The sequence below is a fragment of the Amblyomma americanum genome, chromosome 9 (genome assembly GCF_052857255.1).
Source record: "Amblyomma americanum isolate KBUSLIRL-KWMA chromosome 9, ASM5285725v1, whole genome shotgun sequence".
Classification (NCBI taxonomy): Eukaryota; Metazoa; Arthropoda; class Arachnida; order Ixodida; family Ixodidae; genus Amblyomma; species Amblyomma americanum.
In genome coordinates, this window is record NC_135505.1 from 107973688 (window position 1) to 107987348 (window position 13661).

The window sequence follows — 13661 nt, forward strand, 5'->3', positions numbered from 1 at the left end:
GCTGCTCGATACCGGTGCTGATTATTGTTATGAGCCGTGCCTTTGTTGGAGACCTTAAAAATGTTCTGACACCGTGGACGGGGACCCCCATGTGCACCGCTGGTGGCCACTTAATTTCCCTTGTTGGCAAGTGCATGGATAAGTTGGAATTCGTGGCTTCACATATGTTGGTGAATTTGCCATGCTCTCTGAGTGTTTCGTGAGACTTGAATCTGGGGATCGACTTCCTGCAGGCGAACGGCACTGTGAATGACTTTAAGGACACACGTGTCCCAGTTTCGACCAAACAGGCCGTGGCCCGCTCTGGCTCCCGAGATCCTTGCAGCAACGCTCTGCGCATTGTCGAGAATGATGTCACGGTGCCGCCGTGGTGCAGTGTCCTGGTGCTCGTGCGGAACGACCTATTTCACGACTACAAAGACCTGGCGGACGGCCATACTCCACTGCTGCTTGAGCAGGGCCTTGTCATTGCCCGAGGTCTCGTCCGACTACGTGACGGCCGTACCCACGTCCTCCTGACACTCTTTTCCATTGAATATCACTACCTCGTCAAAGGCATGGCTATTGCCTTCCTCCACGACGTTGCTGAAGTCCCAGGTTTGTGCACCGTGGGAGGATCCACTCCAGACAATGCTGGCCCACACCACGTTCTTCAGTCAGTCAAAATAAATCCGGCCCTGCCATCGGTTCAGAAGGATCTCCTGTCGGACCTCTTGGCAGACTTTGCAGACTCTTTCACTACGTGCTCGAAGGTCGGCCGCACTCCACTCGCCAAGCACTGTATCATCACTGATGACACTACGCGACACGTCTGCCAGCGCCCCTACTGTGTTTCCCCGATGGAGCGAGAAGCCATTCAGAATCAGGTTACCAAAATGCCTGCGGACGATGTCACTCAGCTGTCCACCAGCCCATGGCCATCGCCTGTGATTCTTGTAAAAAAAAAAAAAAAAAGACAACACTCTGCGTTTCTGTGTTGGCTATAGAAAACTTAATAACGTGACCAAAAAGGACATTTACCCACTGCCCAGGATAGATGACGCGCTCGACTGATTGCGGGACGCCCGATACTTTTCGTCATTAGATCTTAAAGGGACACTGAGGAGAACTCTACCAAATTTTTTTGTTAGCAAAATCTGATAGTTCAGCATTTCATGGCTTTGTTGCCGCTTGTCCAGAAGCGAAAGAGGCATTTATTTCAAAGAAATTTGGATTCGAAGTTGAAAAAGATTTTCCCGCTGCTTCGATTCAAAAACGGAGAACTCTTATGACGCCATAGGACCGAGTGACGTGAAACATGACGTAAACGCAGACTCCGTAATTTTTGGCCGCTAGCGGTGTGGTCTAGCAGCTGCCGAAATGAAGGCTACTGCCGCCGCACGTTGAAGGCATCTATCGGGTGTCGCTACCGTCGCTTCGTTTACGTTTGCACCAGCGTCTTGCCAGCGTTACAATGGATCCCGTTCCCGAACCCAACGACGTAGTTCTCGCAAAAACTCCGACCTGCATTTGTTTGCTTGTTTGTGTTGGGTTTAATGGCGCATAAGCATCTAAGGCTATGATGCGCCAAGCTCAAGGTGTATGAAAATTGTTTTCTGCGGAATTCTACAAACGTGAAAAGCTCAGTGGTGTACAGTGTTCTTACTTGTTAATGACCGAAAAAAAACTTTAAAAATGGCTATTAGTGAAAGCTTTAAAGAGAGTCGGGTAACCTCGCCAATCATCCTTGCCGCGGCAAGGATCTCGAGGCTGCCAACCCATCAAAAATAAAAAACCTCAGCCCTGTTCTCAGAATGAGAAAGTGGCTGAGGTGCATCACCATACGTAGCTAGGCACAAGGTTGGAATTCAGAGTTTTTCAAGGAGGCCTGCTTCCCTTAAAAAGCTAAAAACACTTGAGATATCAATAAGTGCATCTTGACCTAAAATCAATGTTGGGTGAAGAGGAATTTGTTCTTTGTAGCATGGAGTAAAATAATTTTTCCTGAGTGTTTCATTTTCTGTGCATGAGAATAAGATGTGGTGCGCTGTAATTTCATCTCCGCATTTTTCACAAATAGGTTTGTCTTCTTTTGTTACTAGGAAATTGTGTGTAAGATGTGTGTGTATGTCCAATACGGAGACGGCATAATATTACCTCTATAAAACGTTCCTGGTGACTACAGGTTTTCTATTCTCCCAGTACGGGCTTTGCCAAATGCAGTTTATTATTTACTTCATCGTCCCAGGTTACCTGCCATTCAGCCTTGAGATTTCTGTTTATTAGTTGCATGCAATCTCTATGAGGTATGCTGACTTCGTTGATTTCTTGACTGCGAGCTTGTGTAGCACATTGGTCAGCTCTTTCATTACCATATATTCCAACATAGCTCGGCATCCAGCAGAATTTTATATGTCCCTGTGCCCTGACTTTTTCTATGTTGTGTAATGTGTTTCCCAGTAAGGGTTCGCCTGCATTTCTGCCATGCAATGCCATGAGCACGCTAAGTGAATCTGTGTATATTATGCTGTTTTTAATGCTATTATTTATTACTCTGCCTACAGCAATAGAGACTGCATAACGTTCGGCAGTAAAAATGGATGCGCAGTTAGGGAGCCTTAGTATGTTTTGCCAGTTTACTTCTACAACCGCGCTTCCGACATATTCTGCTGTTTCTGAGCCATCAAGTGTAAAATTCTGTCCAGTTCGCATATTTTTCTTGTAGTGCCCGGTATTCCTGTAATATGTGTTCGTGTGCTGTTCGTTTTTTTCGGAAGTGTGTTAATATGAGGTCTCACACATTGGGAAGGCTGTACCAGGGGGGCAGTGGGTCGTGTCATCAGGCGACATCAGGAAGGCTGAACAGTATTTCCAGGTTTTGGCAACTACCCTCGAAACGGAGAAGCAGAGGTCGTACTGATTGCGGTTTATTCTTGAACTGGGTTCTGGAGGTGCACTTTGTAACAATTGGATAACAAATATGTTTCGGTAGAGATCTTATTTTCAGTACATATGCGCCTGTGAGCATTGTTCTTCTGTCTGCTAGGGATGGTTCATTTGTTTCTACATAAAGACTATTTATGGGAGATGTCCTGTATGCTCCAATTGAAAGTCGGAGACCTAAGTTGTGAATTGGGTCCAGTCGTTTCAAATATGATGGCATGGCTGAACCATAAACCACAGATCCATAATCTAAATGGGAGCACACTAGAGAGCGGTAAATCTGCAAAAGACAAGTTCTATCAGAGCCCCAGCGTTTTTGTGAAAGTACCTTGAGTATGTTCAGGGTTCGAGATGCTCTCTTCTTTAAGTTGTTTATGTGAGGTATGAATGTGAGCTTTTTATCAAAAGTTATGCCCAACAACTTGTTTTCCTGTTTTACGGGTAACGCAACATCATTCATATATAGGCTAGGGTCGCTCTGTAATCCTCGTTTGAGCAAGAAAAGCACAGTCACTGATTTTTGTGGGGAAAATTTGAATACATTTCTATCTGCCCAATTAGCCAGTTTATTTATAGTCATTTGTAACTGTCTCTCACATGTTAGTACGCTGGAGGATGTACATGCAATTTGCAGGTCGCCTACATATACTGAATACATAATCGACTTGGGGATTATTTTTGCTATTGAGTTTATTTTTACTACAAAAAGTGTAGTACTCCGAACACACCCCTGAGGTACACTGTTCTCCTGGATGAAATTCGCTGATAGGGTAGTACCTAGATGCACTTGGAATGAACGGTCTGCTAGAAAATCACTCAAACAGTTCAGCATCCTGCCCCGTATGCTTAGATCTGCTAGGTCACGGAGTATACCGAAGCTCCAAGTCGTGTCGTATGCTTTCTCCATGTCAAAGAAAACTGCAAGACAATGCTGTTTGTGTACGAATGCCTCCCGCACTGTGTTTTCCAGACGGACAGTTAGATCTATAGTGGAGCATGCTTTTTTGAAACCAAACTGATGTATGTCAAGAAGGTGATGAGATTCAAGAACAAATATTAGTTGGACGTTCACCACACTTTCAAATGATCTTGCTAGGCAGCTGGTAAGTGCAATTGGCCTTTAACTACCAGGACTTGATGGTTTGCCAGGCTTCAAGAAAGGTACTATGATGGCTTTCTTCCATGCGTCAGGTATTTTCCCTGAAATCCAGATTTTGTTGAATTTTAGAAGTGCCTCAACGGTGGCCTCAGAGAGATGTGCAAGCATAGTGTAGTGTATATTATCTGGGCCTGCTGCTGTCTGTTTGCCTGCAGACAGTACTCTATTTAGTTCCTCTATTGTAATTTTCATGTTATAATGTTCATTCATGCCTGCTTCTATAGGAGGTTCTTGTTTTTCTGCTATGGTTTTGAAAAGTTTCTGTGTAGTTGGAAGAACTGGAAACAGCAGCGAAGTGCTCACCTAATACGTTTGCCTGTTCTTGCAATGTTGTTTGTGTACCAGGGGTGGACAGAAGTGGAAAAGTGTAAGGAGAATACAGTGGAACCCCGTTCATACGTTTTTCACCGGACCGGGGAGGAAAAACGTAACAGCCGGGAAAACGCAACAGTGAGGAAAGCTCCGAAAATGAATGAAAAAAGTGCAGTTTCAACTATAGACAATTTATTTCCACAGAGTGCGCTTAGGACTTAAAAAACACCAGAATGGTGGCACGCCATTTCTTTCGCTCGCTAGAAATCACCACGGTTGATCCAGCCATTGGACGCCGCAAAGTCGGTGATGCCCAGTTTGTCGGCTATGTCCATCGCCTTCTCGCGCAAAATGCTGCCGTCTAAGTTGACACCGGCAGCGCGAGCTTGCTTGAACCAGGTAAGAAGAGCCTCGTCGAGGTTTCCATACTTGGCGCCACGAGCCTGCTTTGCTTTCAGGCCGAAGAACGCGGCATTCCCCTCTATCTCGGCACGCTTCGAGACGGTGCTGAGGTCCTTGGCAATGTAAACTCTCTTCCGCGCTGGCTGTCTTTCGACTGCGTTTAATGCGTCCAGCTTTTCCTCAACGGAAAGCGCCTTCCGCTTGCGCGACACCATTTAAGCACAAGTTCAATGTTCACGAGGCTTAACGCACAATGACGATAGCACGACAGAAGAGGAGTCGACCCGAACCGTCCAACAACCATACAGAGACCCTAAAAGTGAGAGCATTTTTCACGAACGGCCACCTAGTGGCGGCCTCTCGAACTGGCGTGCGGCTTCTTGCAGCCAGTTCCATAGCCAAGCCCGGCCAAAACTCGCCAAAAGTCAAAATGGCGGTTGGAGCGCGTTGCCTACTTCAGCCCAGGCATGTTCGGGGTGCTAAGTTGCGACGTATCATGCGGGGACGTATCATGCGGGATCCTTATACATTGGATCCTATGGAAGTTATGCCAGGACAGGATGAAAACGACGTAGCAGCCGGGAAAACGCAGCAGTGAGGAACATAACAGCGGGGTTCTACTGTAGTCACCACTGAATGTGCGTACCTCATCCCACAACTTCTTGGCCGGTAGTGCACTATTTATTTTAGATACATATTTCCTCCAGGACGTTTTTTCGGCATTTCTGTGAATACGATGTGCGCTGGCCCGGGCCTTTTTAAATATTAACAGGTTCTTTGCTGTGGTGTACCTTCGAAATATTCCCCACGCTTTGTTTTGTTCTTCTTTTGCCAGTCTGCACTCGTGTCCACCAAACCTTGTGATTTTTTCTGATTTGTCCTGATGTTTGTGGGATCGCTATTTTTGGAGCCGAAACTATACAGCTGGTAAAATTTTTCATTTATTTCATCTATGCTAAGTCTGTCATTGAATTTTTTATGTAATGTGGCATTTGTGGTAAACACCGACCAGTCAGCTAGCTGCAGTTTCCAGCGCTGGGGTCATGCTGGAATGATTTGGATTGAGGATGATAATTTTAAAACTGTGGGTAAATGGTCACTTCCTCTTGGATCATTTAAAACATCCCAAATGAAATCATTAAAAACTGATGGTGATATGAAAGTTAAATCAAGGCAGCTCATTTTTCCCGAGCTGGGACAGCAATATGTGGCTTTTCCTGTGTTCATTAGGCATATGTTGTTTGTGAGTATCAGGTCTTCAATTATTTGGCCTCTGGTGTCTGTGCACTCACTACCCCAAAAGGAGGAGTGCGCATTAAAATCCCCAACTACCACATATGGTTCATGTAGTTGATGGAAAAGGCTTTCCAAATCGTGGATTGTAACTGTGAGGTGTGGTGGTATGTATACTGAACATATTCTGATTGTTTTGTGCGTAACTACACTGACTGCTACAGCCTCAAAGTTTGTTTTCAATGGTATTTTTCCCGTGCAGGGATGCCGCTTTGCGTTATAACTGCGACGCCATCTGAGAGCCTGTTCTCTGTCTCGCCGAAAAATTTGGAATTTTTTCAATGTGTTTTTGTGTTTTGGCCCTAGGTTTGTCTCCTGAAGACATAGAGCTATAGGTGACGTCGATTTTAGTATCTCTGTAATGTCTGTTTAGTTCTTCATCACTCCTCTACAGTTCCATTGAACCAAAAATGTCATATTTTAGTGTGTTGGAGAAGATTAACTTTCACGAGGCTTTACTCTCAGCTTTCCTTTTCTTTCAAGAGAGTTACGCCGCCCCTGCAACACAGAAGTGCTAGGGGTGGTATCCATCACCTCCCTGGAGGTGCTGGACTCCCGTGAAGCTACGAGTGTACGAGTGGAAGGCCTCTCACGGTTGGAAGAAGTCTTGTTGGCTCCCGACTCGGACGTCGGCAGGCCCTCTCTCGGAGTTGGCGGGGCAGCGAAAGCTGCCTCTGCCAGGGGGGGTGGATTGCTCTGCCGCGGTCTCACTCGGTGAGGCCTGGGCAGGCGTTGAAAACCAGTGTGGTGCACCACCCCATCACACCGCATCAGCAAAGTATGTATTAGGAGCTAAGAAAAATTTGCTGGCTGTGATGCGTCACTTTGCGTCCTTGAATGTTATGTTCTCATTTGTTTTGAGAGTTATTTCCTTTTCTACTTTCCATTTTGAGCATGATCGGAGTAGGCTGGGTGATCCTCGCCACAGTTTGCACAGTGTGGAGGAGCAGTGCATTTATCAGAGATGTGATCAGTTGAGGAGCATTTTGCACATTTTTCTTCACCACAGCAGCTCTGCGAGCCATGGCCAAATCATTGGCACCTGAAGCAGCTGCGGGGGTTAGGGATGCATGTTCGGACTGATATCTTTGTGTAGCCTACGTCCATTGAGTCGGGCAGTGTGCAGGAGGTAAAGGTGAGAACTAGGTGCTTAGTAAGAATTTCTTTGTTTTCTTTTCGGATTTTTATTCTGTGGACATTTGTTACATGCTGTTCCTTTAGCCCTTCTAATATTTCTTCTTCTGTCAGGTAGATGAGGTCATTGTCTGATATTACGCCACGCACAGTATTAAGCGACCTGTGGGGTGTTACAGTGACTGGGGTGTCTCCAAAGGCGGTAACGTTTGAGCATTTGGGCAGTTGGACTTTATTGTGTATCTCTAGTAATAGGTCACCACTGGCTAACTTCGTCGCCTTCTAGCCAGGGCCCAAAGTTTCTGTGAGTGTCTTTTCAATGAGAAAAGAAGATATCATTCGAGCTGTTTTTTCTTTTGATTCGCTGTGCACTATATGGGATTTGGCAAGAGGTTCTTTCTTTGTGTTCAGAAACTGTGATGTCACATCTTCGGTCTGCCTTTTTTTTTTTTGAGCATGGCGATCATTTTTTGATGAGGAAGGAGCCATGAAATGTGGTTGTTGTTCGGCCGCGGGGCCAGCCACCCACCATGGAGCCCAACAAGGGGACGGGGCAGGAACTTGGAAGCAAGTCCTGCCCACGCCAGCTGTACACCGCTGCTATAACCCAATCTGAAGCAACTCGGTGCAGTTACTCACACAAGGTTAGCCCTCACCGCCAGGAAGGAAAAAGTACTTAAAGGGAGACGCTCCTTGGAAACATTTTTTCTTTAATATTGATGCCAAATAGATGATAATTGCACCAGTTATAGAGATTGATCTCATCTTTCCAAATCTGTTTTTATTTCCAAGATAGCTTGATGCTTTCATGTTCCAAGTACCATGCACATGTGAACAACTGTGCTTGCTAAGACACCTGCTGGACATGCCAGTGAGCACGAGAAACCAGTGTAAAATAGTTTTTCTTGTTCCTAATACTCCACTAAGTGCAAATAAGCAAGGAAATGGTGCATCTATGTCATGCACCATTGTACTGGAATTTAAGCTCATGCTTCTTTTCAGAAGCCAGCGCATAAATATTTTGGGACCTTTCATACTTATAAACATTACCAATTGTATTGAAACCTAGATACTTGCATTCTACATACCTTAAAGATTATGCATGCCAAATTTGGTCTTGATCCGAGTACAACAAGTACATAAAAGGCTGCATCCGATAGCCATTTTTGGTCCAAAATAAGAAGTTGAGAAAAACGCAATTGAAAGTTGCAAATGTTGTTTACTACTGTTCTACTAGGTATATTTGCATGAAAATTGGAGACAATACAGGCCAGAGCATTCTCCTAGAGCATACAGCTTTAGAATAGGCCTGAACCATATGTTGGTCCCTCAGAGCTTTTCTTAGCAGCACTTTGAAGACAAGTCTTCTTAGCTAGACGGCAGCGACGAGCCCTTGCCTCAGCTGTCTGCTTTGTGGACATTCTTGAAATTCTGCGTTTGTCACAATTTTTGCCCAGAGTGAGGAGTTCTCTTGAAGGAAGAACCTCCAGTTCCTCCAGCACATTCTCAAAGGCCTTGTGTCCTTGATTAAACCATAAGACAGCAAGTGATGTTGCCATCTCCACAACTGTGCGTGAGGCAAACCTTGTCTTGGGGCACAACAGCCAAATCTTACTGTTGAGTGATTCGGCTGCATTTTGAGTTTTCCCCTTCACACAACGAGAAGTTGTTCATCTGTAAGCCTCTTGTTTGTGGGCAGCATAGCCTTGCCCTGGCTGTTGGTGAGAATGGGGGTGTGTGCTGGGGCTGCCTGACCCAATGCTTCTGCCCTCTTGAACTTGCACCATGAGTCCTCTCCATCCGGGCAAAATTTGTGGCTCTTGGCTGCATCCGTCGAGCATGAGTGGAAGAAGGATGCCCAAACTGCACGGTACATGCCTTGCACACTTCCTCTGTTGGCAGTGATGGCTACTTGAAAGTAGGTTTGCAGGTTCTGGATGACTGCATCTGTGAGCTTCTGGCCTCTTGGCATTTTGAGCTTTCGCAGTGCAGCCCCAAGCCGCTTGGGAACGTGGTTAGTGCAGACCTCTTTTGTGATGGGCACACCGTTATACACACTTGGCGTTGACACAGCTTTAAAGGCCTTGCTGTCTCCGTCACTTAGGAAGGTTGTGAATTTCAGGGGAGTGCTGTAGGACTCTGTCCTATTCCATATCCTCAGAGCAGCATTTGTTTCCATGGCGTGTGCTTAGCAATCAACATTTTTTTCACACACTGGCATGTGGAAGGCTTGCCATATTTCCTCCTCCCCTTTATCTTCAAATTCCTTGGGAGTACTGCAGCTCTGACAGTAATTAGATAAAACCTCAAAATTTAGGCAAAGCCCTGTTTCTACAGAAATGGCTGTGCCTACACCATTATGGCTCTTATGGCCCCTCTTTTGCCAAGTGCCACCAAACATGACAGCTAAATTGGCAGATCCAACTTCCTGGGTTGTCACTTTGCGAGCCAACTCCAAGTTCTCGACCACTGCCTTCATAGCTGCGAGGTGCACCTTCTTCGTGATGGCGTTGAACGATTTCTGATGCATCGGTTTGGGTAATCCAAGAATTGCGAAAAATCAGACGAGTTGGTTGTGTCCTGCTCCAACAGCGCGCGCCGCAACCACGGCCTTGACGTTCACGGTGAAGCTCTCCCTAGTGCTGGCAGATGGACGCGCTTCACCGTGTCGCCCGCCGGAGTTGCACGCCACGATGAATACATCGACAAAACAACGGATGTGGGACATGCTTCATTGTTGCAACACACCTCCAGAAACAACGCGAGGCCTTTCCGCTTCCCAGCCAGCTCGTCGATCGTAAGCTCGCATCGTCCGCACTCCGGGCATGCTGCGCCGCTCACAAGGTCATTCACGGCGCCGATCTTGCAGGATAAAGAGCACTCGCTGACTCTTCACCGCCCCTACCATCATTTTCGAAGAATCCTATCCTTCTTTTCCGACGCGCTAACGAAACTCAACGCTTTCGATGAAGTTCGAACATCCAGCCGGCTCCGAAGCGTCAGAAGCGTCGCCTCGGCCGAGGTTAGGCTTCTCTGTCGCCCACCGCTTCAATTTCCTGCGAGTTCTCTTGAATTTATGCTTCGTCCGAAACTTGATATATTTCTTCTCGGCATCCATACTAACGAAAAGCAGAAATATTTGCAATAGCTTGCGAAGCACGTAGCAAGAGGTGCGTGTAGCAGAAGAGCAGACGTCACAATGACGCTTCGCGAGCTAGGAGCCAATGGCGTCGCCGCGATCGAACCATGTGATGTGGAAGCGCTCGATTTTGGCGGTGGAAAATGCTGTTTTTATTATTATTTCTTGGCAGTTTGCACAGCGAAGCCCGCCTCCGGGAGAAAAAGCATAGGCCTAGCTCCTCACGCAAGCCCAGCGCAATACGATTCTGCGATTTGGCGCCTCACACGCTTAAAAATGGGTCAGATCTGCACCTTTTCTAGCCACCGCGAGTACTTTAACAGGGGTTTTCGATAATACTTTAACAGGGGTTTTCGATAATTTCCAGACCAATTATGGCTCTGATTTTTGCATACATGAAAGAGGAATGCTCAAGTTTATTAAAGCAGTCAAAAACACAAAAGTGACTTTTTTACTTAAAATCGCCGTTTTTCGACCCGCGTCTCCCCTTAAGAGAGCAGAAGACAGGAGAGTTGTGAGAAAGAAGATAGGAAAGTGAAAGATAGAGGGGAGGACAGGAAAAGGCGACTGCCGATTTCCCCCGGTCGGGCCAAGCCGGAGGTGCCGTTTACAAGAAGCTGGGGCCAAAGTAGTGTGTTGCCTCTGCCGAGGGGCCTTAAAGGTCCAAACGCTCGGCATCTGCTCAACCACCAGGATCCCCTTTTCCCCGGACACGGCGATGCCACACACGGCGAAGCGCGGGTTCTCAGGTCTGTGGTGATGCACTGTTCACCATCATCCCCATGGAGGGATGTCCCTGCGGATGCACTAGAACCCGTGGTGTCGCCACTCACCAACGCCTGCAAGCTGCAGACGCCCTCCTGCGGGGACGGCCTACATTTCAGCGACCTGAGCCCCACAGAGCGTGCGATGCTTTTGAGGGAGCACGGTTAGGTTAGGCACCCCCTTCCGCCGTGAGCAGCTGTTGCAAACTAAATACCATAACTCCAGTGCAGGGAGTCGCGAGGGGCCAGGACGAGGTCGGCGCGTTGAGCCCATCGGAGGCTGGCCGGGGCTTTGGGGCCAACAGATTGTGATTCTTTGAACGGTGCGGTTGCACGGTGCAGCAGGCGGCATCTAGGTTTCCCACGCCTGCATGGCCAAATTATATATTTATTTTTTTGCCACAAAAAAAACAGATGTGTGCTCAAGGGCGGTCGCGTTTAAAGTTGGCGGCTTGAAACTAAAGCCGACGCACGACGCAACGGCTTCCGCTAGATACAACGGGTCCACTGGATCGGGCTCTCTCGCCCACTTGCATGTACCTTCAGATGTGTACTGCGAATGGGTTAAATTAGCCGAGAGCTTGAAAAGAACAGCTCCGCCCAACTGCCGAAGCTATTGCATTACGTCACAACGCGCACCTCGCCGCGGAGCCGAATCAGTCTGGCCAAGCCTGCGGCGGCTGGTGCACTCGGCACGAAATAGAGACATGCTCCAAGTCTCCGCCAGTGCGGTCAGAGTGCGCCGAAGCCGCCGAACGCGTCAGCGGTCAAGCGCAGTTGGAGTATAGAGGGTCTCGCTTTTGCCGACATGACGTCGCCGAGAAGCGCGCGCGCGTTACACCGGAGCATAAACGCGCCTTAACAGAGCCTACGCTTAACCGCTAACCAACATATTTGGCGGCGGCATCTATGGGAGCCACTGATACCCCCCCACCCACTCACTGAATAATAAAAAAAAAATCCTGTGCCGAGGCTTGGAATCGAACCAGGGCTTTTGGTGTTTGAGGCGGAGACGTTACCACTCTGCCACGATGGCTCATGGTATAACCATCAATAAAGGAGCATCTAGCGAATGCACTCTTCCGATGCAGAAATCTCCGCGCTTTCGCTACGTATATCCTGACCTAACAGAGCTAGGCCATCAGCAATTTTTCTTAACTGCCTTGTACCTTGTCTACCGTCCCTAATAAACGAATTCCGTTAAGTTGCTTGAAGTTGACTGGCACAGCCGGGAATGTTTCGCCGGGCGAGCGTGCGAAGACACAAGTGCTCTTTATACTGCGAACTGCCTTGTACGATCACCGACCATCGTGCCATCATAGTTTTTCATCGACCGTGGCGATCATCTGACCAGCCTTAACAGGCTCCTTCAAAGGTTAACTAGCACTTGAAGCGGCACTAGGAGTTCCTCTGCTGTTCTGCGCTTGTATATCTAGGCGCGTCAGAAACAAAACCACGGGGCGCGCAAAGCTCATAGACGTGAAGCGCCATAACAAATCAAAACTCTCCTGGCCGCCTGTGGCACCGCCAAGCATCGGTTTTCTTTGCTTCCAACATTCAGGTTGTCTTTTGTGTGCCTTCCTTGTGTGATAAAAGTGCACTATTGGTTTCAGAACAAAACTTACTTCAATATTGAACCGCGCAACCTTCCTCTGTCAGCCTCAGAGATTCACGGCTAAAGGAAGAAAAATTCCTCCAAGGTGGCGTCTCTTCTCCTGTGACATCACCACGCTTGTACTTGCGGGATTGGCCTGTGGCGGCGATACCTGTATTTTGGTTCTTGCTATTTTCTACCTTATAAGAGCTTTGTCTTCAGTAAGAGCGGCGTTTTTGTGATCAGGAGCTGGTATTCTATCGATACAAGCCAACTTCAATTTCTCCTCAGTGTCCCTTTAAAAGCGGGTACTGGCAAATCGAAGTGGACGAGAGAGACCGGGAGAAGACGGCTTTCGTGACGCCCGATGGCCTCTCTGAGTCAAAGGTGCTCCCATTTGGTCTGTGCTCAGCACCGGCCACGTTCCAATGCATGATGGATACCGTTCTCTCTGGCTTGAAGTGGCAGTCCTGCCCGGTGTACCTGGACAATGTCATTGTATTTACCACGTTTGACCAACACTTGGAGCTGTTGCGCATTGTGCTACAAGCACTCAAATCCGCACAACTCGCCATCAATGCCGAGAAATGCAATTTTGGCTTTCAGGAGCTTCGCTTTCTTGGTCACGTTGTCAGCGCACAAGGTGTTCGCCCGTACCCTGACAAGGTTGCTGGCGTCTCAGTTTTCTACGCCCAACTGACAAGAAGGCCGTCCACCGGTTTTTTGGGTCTGTGCTCGTATTATCTGACAAGAAGGCCGTCCACCGGTTTTTTGGGTCTGTGCTCGTATTATCGGCGCTTTGCTCAAAATTTCTCGCGAATCGCTGAACTGTTGAACTCACCGACTCGTGACGACACGCCCTTCGTGTGGGGAAGCGACCAAGAGGCTGCATTTATCGAGCTTCGCAGCTGTCTATAACGTACTCCGATACTCGGCCATTAC

At 47.7% G+C, this 13661-nt stretch overlaps 2 protein-coding genes across 2 annotated transcripts in view; both read right to left on the reverse strand.

Annotated features, from left to right (window-relative positions):
- Positions 1–13661, reverse strand: part of LOC144104012 (steroid hormone receptor ERR1-like) — a 121454-nt gene that overhangs the window by 29649 nt on the left and 78144 nt on the right. The window lies entirely within an intron of this gene.
- Positions 7284–12441, reverse strand: LOC144104013 (uncharacterized). The gene has a single exon (XM_077636794.1). It carries the CDS (start codon positions 9399–9401, stop codon positions 8874–8876), a length of 528 nt encoding a protein of 175 aa, XP_077492920.1. The 5' UTR covers positions 9402–12441; the 3' UTR covers positions 7284–8873.

What these genes read in the sequence shown, in the direction of transcription:
- LOC144104013 (XM_077636794.1), bottom strand. Translation starts at nt 9,401, where the DNA reads ATGGAAACAAATGCTGCTCTGAGGATATGGAATAGGACAGAGTCCTAC.